This window comes from Cervus canadensis, chromosome 3 (genome assembly GCF_019320065.1).
Source record: "Cervus canadensis isolate Bull #8, Minnesota chromosome 3, ASM1932006v1, whole genome shotgun sequence".
Taxonomy (NCBI): domain Eukaryota; kingdom Metazoa; phylum Chordata; class Mammalia; order Artiodactyla; family Cervidae; genus Cervus; species Cervus canadensis.
The window spans coordinates 29,797,265-29,805,805 of record NC_057388.1 but is presented as its reverse complement, the minus strand read 5'-3'; the positions used below and the strand labels follow the sequence as shown (position 1 = coordinate 29,805,805).

Sequence of the window (8,541 nt, the reverse complement as noted above, 5' to 3'; positions counted from 1 at the left end):
GATGATGTAGTATATATATATACCATGGGATATTACTCAGTCATTAAAAGAATGAAATAATACCATCAAGTGGAGAGGGAGGTGGGAGGGGGGATCAGGATGGGGAATACATGTAACTCCATGGCTGATTCATGTCAATGTATGACAGGACCCACTACAATATTGTAAAGTGGTTAGCATCCAACTAATAAAAATAAATGAAAAAAAAAAGGATGAAATAATGCCATTTGCAGCAACATGTATGGTCCTAGAGAGTATCATCTGGAGAAGGCAATGGCACCCCACTCCAGTACTCTTGCCTGGAAAATACCATGGACAGAGGAGCCTGGTAGACTGCAGTCCATGAGGTCGCCAAGAGCCGGACACGACTGAGTGACTTCACTTTCACTTTTCCCTTTCATGCATTGGAGAAGGCAATGGCAACCCACTCCAGTGTTATTGCCTCGAGAATGCCAGGGACGGGGGAGACTGGTGGGCTGCCGTCTATGGGGTCGCACAGAGTCAGACACGACTGAAGTGACTTAGCAGCAGCAGAGAGTATCATCAGCTCACTTCAGTCGCTCAGTTGTGTCCAACTCTTTGTGGCCCCATGGACTGCAGCATGCCAGGCTTCCCTGTCCATAACCAACTCCCAGAGCTTACTCAAACTCATGTCCATCGAGTTGGTGCCATCCAACCATCTCATCTTCTGTCATCCCCTTCTCCTCCCGCCTTCAATCTTCCCCAGCATCAGGGTCTTTTCCAATGAGTCAGTTCTTCGAATCAAGTGGCCAAAGTATTGGAGTTTCAGCTTCAGCATCAGTCCTTCCCGTGAATATTCAGCAGTGATTTCCTTTAGGACAGACTGGTTGGATCTCCTTGTGGTCCACGGGACTTTCAAGAGTCTTCTCCAAGACCACAGTTCAAAAGCATCAATTTTTTGGTGCTCAGCTTTCTTTCTTTCACTAGTATGAGAAAGAGTATCATACCAGTGAAGTAAGTCAGAGAAAGACAAATATCATGTGATATCACTTATATGTGAAATATTAAAAAATGGTATTAAGTAACTTATTTGCAAAACAAAAATACAGTCACAGTCATAGAAAACAAACTTACAGTTACCAGGGAGGAAGAGGGGGAGGGATAAATTGGGAGATAGGGATTAATATATACACTATATATAAAATAGATGAACAAGTACCTACTCTATTGCACAGGGAACTTTATTCAATATTCTGTAACCTATATAGGAAAAGAATCTAAAAAAAGAATGAATATATGCACATGTATAACTGATTCACTTTGTTGTACACCTGAAACTAACACAACCTTGTAAATCAACTGTACTCCAGTGAAAGTTTTTACAAAGTTGAAGGGTGGACTTTGCAGAAAAAGGCAAAGAGATCAGAACTCTGGGTTCCAAAGCTCTGGACAGTTTGGAATGAAAGAACTTATATTTCATTCCTCTTGTTCACACCACACATGAGGAATGAAAAGATTGCCAAGAACTCGTTCTTTTAAAAAGTTATAAAGTTTTTTAAACATATAGTATAGTGGAGAGAAAAAGAAATGAACACCAGATTGAGGAAACCCATTTTACTCTGTTTGTTTCAGTTCTTTTTTTCTTTAGAAATAAAATGTCACAGATTCAGCTAAAGTGCCTTCACAACCCTCCCTAATCCCATGCATCCGTCCATCAATGAGACAAACACTACCCTGAATTTGATGTGTACCATTCCCATTCTATTATTTACATGTAAGCATAAACAATTTACAGTATTGTTTTAAATGTTTGAAACTTTTACCTAAATATTATCATACTGTACCAACGGTTTATGGTTGACATATCTCTGTTCTCCTCATTTGCATCGCCCCCGTTACTAGTATGGTTGAACATCTTTTCATCTGTGCATCAGCATTTGGATTTCCTATAGATTGTCTATTCACAAGCCATTGTCAATTTTTTACAATGAGTTGTCTTTATTTTAAAATTTCTTTTTAGAAGTTATTCTACTTCACTTAAAAAACAAGTAATATTTCATAAAAAAAATAGTGAAATAATGCCATCTGCAGCAACATGGATGGACCCAGGGATTATTATACTAAGTGAAGTAAGTCAGAAAAAGAAAGATGAATATCATATGATCACACATGTGGAATCTAAAAAAATGGCACAAATGAACTTATTTACAAAACAGAAACAGACTCACAGACATAGAAAATAAACTTACAGTTATCAACGGGGAAAGTCAGGCAGTGAGGGATAAATTAGGAGTTTGGGATTAATATACACACCCTACTATATATAAAAAGGATAATCAACAAGGACCTACTGCATAGCACAGGGAACTCTACTCAGTATTCTGTAATAACCTATATGGGAAAAGAGTCTGAAAAAGAATAGCTATATGTAGCTGAATCATTTTTCTTTTTTTTAAATCATTTTTCTATACACCTGAAACTAATGCAACATTGCAAATCAATTATACACCAATATACTGATAAAATAAAAATGCTTTAAAAGGCAATACTTGAAAACTATTAAAGAATACATATAGCATGAAGATAGAATATAAAGAAAAATAATAAAACAAATCTATCAGTCAACTTAAGCAATAAAACATGGCTGGCGCTATGGAAGCCCTCTGAGTACTGCTCCACTAGCTACTGCCCCGTTTTTCCTCCCCAGAGGCAACCACTGTGCTGAGCGTCACACAACAGTTCTTTTGCCTTCTTTTCCATAGGTTTATTACATATGTTTCTATGCATTCCTATGTTGCTTGGTTTTCCATGCTTTTGAAAACTTGATGTAAATTGTATCATATTGCATGCATCCTTTTATAATTTTTTTTCTGTCGATATTACATTGCAAGTCTTTCCTTTGGGTATTTATAGCTGTGGGTTTATTCATTTTCACTGATGACTAGCATTCCACTGTATGTCACAACTGCTTCAGCCATTCTCCTGTGGAGGGACGCTTATGTTGCTCTGAACATTCTTGTCCGTGTTGCCTGGAACACCTGTGGGTTTCTCTGGGGCTTTCTACAACAAAGAGTGAGACTACTGGCTTCTAGCTTTGTGCACTTTCACGTTCACCAGGTAATGCCAAATTGCTCCACAAAACCACTGGTCCAATTTAAATTCTCAACAGCAAAGTACAAGTGATCCTATGTTCTCACTTTTGCCAATATTTGATTTTGTCAGATTTTTTTTTCATTGCCAGTCTTGTTGGTATGATACCAATCTGGTTGTGTGATGATTTGCACTTCTGAAAACTAAGATCAAGGCATCTGGTCCCATCACTTCATGGGAAATAGATGGGGGAGCAGTGGAAACAGTGTCAGACTTTATTTTTTGGACTCCAAAATCACTGCAGATGGTGATTGCAGCCATGAAATTAAAAGACGCTTACTCCTTGGAAAGAAAGTTATGATCAACCTAGATAGCATATTAAAAAGCAGAGACATTACTTTGCCAACAAAGGTCCGTCTACTCAAGGCTATGGTTTTTCTAGTGGTCATGTATGGATGTGAGAGTTGGACTATGAAGAAAGCTGAGCGCCAAAAAATTGATGCTTTTGAACTGTGATGTTGGAGAAGACTCTTGAGAGTCCCTTGGACTGCAAGGAGATCCAACCAGTCCATCCTAAAGCAGATCGGTCCTGGGTGTTCATTGGAAGGACTGACACTGAAGCTGAAACTCCAATACTTTGGCCACCTCATGTGAAGAGTTGACTCATTGGAAAAGACCCTGATGCTGGGAGGGATTGGGGGCAGGAGGAGAAGGGGACAACAGAGTCTGAGATGGCTGGATGGCATCACCAACTCGATGGACATGAGCTTGAATAATCTCCGGGAGTTGGTGATGGACAGGGAGGCCTGGTGTGCTGCGATTCATGGGGTCGCAAAGAGTCGGACATGACTGAGCAACTGAACTGAACTGAACAATTCTTTATGTAATCTGGGTACTAATCTATATCAGTTACATGTATTGCAAATAATCTTCTTTCACTCTGTACCTTTCAATTTTCAATTAACCTTATTGAGGTATATTTCTACAAAAGGGTTTCCCAGGTGACTCAGTGGTAAAGAATCTGCCTGCAATGGAGAAGATGTGGGTTCAGTCCCTGAGTCAGGAAGATCGCCTAGAGAAGGAAATGGCAACCCACTCCAGTATACTTGCCTAGGAAATCCCATGGGCAGAGAAATCCGATAGGCTACAGTCCATGGGATCAAAAAAGAGCTGGACTCGACTTAGAGACTAAACAACAACAAATTTCTACAAAATAAACTTAACCATTTTAAGCCTACAATTTGCTATCTGACAAATGGATACACTTGTCTAACCACTAACATCATGCCATAAAATGTCTCCCTTGCCCCCCAAATTTCCCTCATGCGCCCAGTCACTCTCCTTCCCCCACCTCCAGTGTGAAGTAAGCACAGATTTGCTCTCAGTCACCATAGTCATGTCTTTCTTGGGATATCATACAAACAGACTCATTCAGTGTATCCGACTATTGCATTTAGCATAATGCTTTTGAAAATCATCAATATTCTTCCACCTGTCAATAGTTTATTCCTTATTGTCAAGTAGTATTTCATTGTATGGATACACTACATTTATCCATTTACCAGTTGACAGAAATCTAGGCAGTTTCTAGCTTGTAGCTATTACAAATAATGTTATTATGAACACTTACATAAAAGTCATTGCGTGAACATATATGTCTTAATTTCTCTCGGGTAAATACCCAGGAGTAGAAGAGCCATGTGATATGGTATACTGTATGTTTAATTTTATAAGGAACTGCACAGCTATTTTCCAAAAGGCTGAATTGTTTCCTTTCCTGCACTTTCATTAGTGGAGTCTGAGAATTCTGTAGGTTTTTAGACAAGAAGTTTGTGGCATCTTTTTCATACAGTACTTTAAAATTGTGACATAATTTGATATATCAATCATTTTCTTTATGGTTGGTGTTTTGGGGGATTTACAAAATCCTTCATCACTTGCTTATTCATATTGTGATTCTATTTGTAATTTCTCTTGCGAGGATTATCAGATTTTTTTTTTCTTCTGAAAGGCCTTTTTGATATTTTCCCATAGCAGTTTGTAGGCAATGTACACTTAACTATGATCGATAATACAGTGTGTGTTGTCATTACAGAATAATGTGACATGAAATTGAGGGTAAGAGCTCAAAGTGCTCAATTTAGAAATGTACATTTCATAGAATTGAAATTCTCTGAAGAATTCTGTTTTCTCAATTCAGCTCAGAATGGAGTTCAAGAGTGTTTTACAACACAGATCAGCAAATTTTTTTTGATCAAGGACTCAATAGTACACATTTTAGGCTATGCAGACCATACCATCTGTGTTCCAAGTACTCAACGCTGTTGTTGGAGAGCAAAGGCCATTGCTGACAATGCAGAAATGGATGACTGTGGCTGTGTGCCAATAGAACTTTATTTACGGACACTGAAATTAGAACTTCACACAACTGTTGTGTGAAACAAAAATCATATTCTTTTTTTCAAACATTAAAAGATATAAAAACCAAATTTGGCTTGTGTGCCATAGAAAAACCGGCGGAGGCAGAGTTGGCCAACCCTGGCTTTAGAACCCATCTTCCTGACATCACCATGAGGCAAGTGGCTAACTTCACCCTCACCACTTCATGCAGTAGAGTGTGAGAACCTGAGACCTCATCCAGATTAGCTTCCCTCTCCTCCTCTGTTTCACAGAGGAGGTTTCGGTGCCTGACTTCAGGCCATACAGCTTGTGAGTGACAGTGTCAGGCTGGAGCTTGGGTGTCTTGATTTAAGTCCTACCTACCTTCCCCCACTTGGTTCCAAAAATCAAAATTTAAGATTTCATCCACAGCCACAAAATCCTTCTGCCACTTCTCATCAGCAGTTCATCATATTTTTTTTTCACTTTAAAGGAATTTATTCCAATAAATATCTTAAAATTAAGGATTCAGTAAGCTCAAGTCATACAGAGAATTAAAGTTAAATACAAAATACCATTAAGGCATCTACATTCCAAAAAGCTTATGAAGATCTCCAGAGCAAATTTTATTCCAGAATTTTGAGGACAAAAAGGAAAGGCAATTCTGTTGTGAGTAGCAGAGGAAACAGATTAGATGAGTCTGCAGATTAGATGAGGCCAATGTGGTGGACGGGATGAGGGGACTCCAGGCCAGAGAGTAGGGTTCTCACTGCAGTAAGAATTCAACCTCTGAGAAAGCAGAGTCCTTGTTTCCTGTTCATGGCTCTGTCGCCTTCAGACCAGAGCCTGGGACATAGTGGCACTCAATAAATGATGGTTGAAGGATCAAAATCAGTCTATAAGGGGTGATTCCTGGGAAGCAGTCTCTGAATTTTTAGGTTATCTATTTCAGCAGCTTTTGGACCACTCTGAAAAAACTTGAAATGATTTCCCACCTCCCAAAGGCCCCATCAGAAGGTGGGCACTTTCATCCCTTGGATAGCTGTCTTCTCATCTAAGCCTGTCACATAGATTTGGAGTTCTCACACATTCCGGATATAATGAATGCATTTAAAGTATTGCCTTCTAAACTGTTAAACAATTGAAAATTCAACAAGGGCAACCAATATTTATGAATGAGTCGGAAGTGTTTAAAATGCAGACATTTATAAAGAGTCTGAGGAGTAAGAAATTCCCAGAACAATTTATTACCTACACATTTCAATTTTGTTCGGAAGTTCTAATTCTCAGCAGACATTAATCAAGCCATCCCACTCTCTTTTAGGTTACTTTCCCCATTTCACAGATAGCAACTGGGCGGAAGTTAGATGACTTGTTGCCAAGGTCACACGGAGAATATAAATCTAAATAATTCACGGTTCCAGTTCTCTCTCCTGCCATTTGTTAGATTGAAACCGAGCGAGGTTTCCTGAGGATTTCAACCGGCTTCCCTGGTGACGGACTGCATATTTGCTGCTCTCTGCTGCCCTCTGCTGATAGGAGAAGGCAAGAGTGGCTCTCAAGACCACTATTTTCTCCAAGTTAGGTCTGGGAGCAGCTGTACCAACATCACATGGGAACTGTTAAGAAACAGAAGTTATGGGGCCTGGACCCATAATTTTGGGGGTTTGGCTCAGTAGCCTGTGTTTAATAAACCTACAAGTGATTCTGCTGCAACTTGATATTACTTTTCTGCTTCAGGTATGAATGTCCTGGCCTCCTAGTCATCATAAAAATGGCAAAGCCCCTTCACACTGCTTCCCACATGTAGTATCCATACAATTATGCCATATACGCAAGTGCTTTTCATGTCCATTCATTCTTTCAGAGCGGCCTGCAGGAGCCCTGTGAAGTTCCCTGGTGGCTCAGATGATAATGCTCCTGCAATGTGGGAGACCTGGGTTCAATCCCTGGGTTGGGAAGATGCCCTGGAGAAGGGCATGGCAACCCACTCCAGCAGTCTTGCCTGGAGAATTCCTAAGGACAGAGGAGCCTAGCAGGCTACAGTCCATGAGGTCACAAAGAGTCCAAAACGACTGAGCAACTAAGCATAGGAAGCACAGCACACCAACTCCTTAAGAAAGTCTTTACCTATTCTCAAGAAAATTAATGACAAGTTTCAGTTTTGCCCGGTGGGTCGGCGGAGGCCGGGCTTGTGGGGTGCCCGGAGCAAGGGTTCGGATCCCGGCCGCGAGATTTCTGATCGGGATTGTTAAAGTGAGTCTGCGGAAGCAAACACCCAGTGACTTCCTGAAGCAAATCATCGGGCGACCAGTTGTGGTGAAATTAAATTCGGGAGTGGATTATCGAGGGGTCCTGGCTTGCCTGGATGGCTACATGAATATAGCCTTGGAGCAGACAGAGGAGTATGTCAATGGACAGCTGAAGAACAAGTACGGGGATGCATTTATCCGAGGAAACAATGTGTTGTATATAAGTACACAGAAGAGGAGGATGTGAAGACACCAAGAATGCAGTACTTTTCATACCGAGATATATTTTTTATCAAGTTTTTTGTTTCTTCTGTCATATAATTTTTCCTATTTTGTAATAGTTGGTGATTTTTCACTGACACATGTTTGAGATAAATGTGTAAAATTGTGGGTTTAATTGTAAAGCATTCTTTCATATTTAAGTTGCAGTCATTTTCTTTTACCTCTATGTCAGTGTGCAAAAAGCAAAAAGATTTTTTTGAAGTGGAAAGAAAATTTTTTTCTCCCTACATGGACGTTTTCAAGACATTTGATCTGACTGCTTTGCTTGTGGGAGTGGCTGAAATGATGGATGTGAGGATAATTAAAACACTGTAGAGATGGCAAAAAAAAAAGAAAATTAATAACAATTCTGTGATATCAGTTGGTATCCAGAGTGTACTGAAATTTCCCTCAGTTGCCCCAAAGAATGTCTTTCATGGCTGTTTTTTTTTTTTTTAATATTAGGATGCAATCTAGGTTACTAAACTGCTTTTGGTTACTGTGTCTCTATATTCTTTTAGCCTAGAATATAGGTCCACAAACTATGGCCCATAGGCCAAATCTGGCCCGCCACCTGCTTTTGTCAATATGCTCAGGC

The 8,541-nt window shown here is 39.8% G+C and overlaps 1 protein-coding gene across 1 annotated transcript; it reads left to right on the top strand.

The window, feature by feature from the left end:
* The first annotated feature begins 7,514 nt into the window (after positions 1–7,514).
* On the top strand, positions 7,515–8,129 carry LOC122438208 (U6 snRNA-associated Sm-like protein LSm6). Its single transcript, XM_043462830.1, has one exon. It carries the CDS (start codon positions 7,579–7,581, stop codon positions 7,927–7,929), a length of 351 nt encoding a protein of 116 aa, XP_043318765.1. The 5' UTR covers positions 7,515–7,578; the 3' UTR covers positions 7,930–8,129.
* Positions 8,130–8,541: the final 412 nt, after the last annotated feature.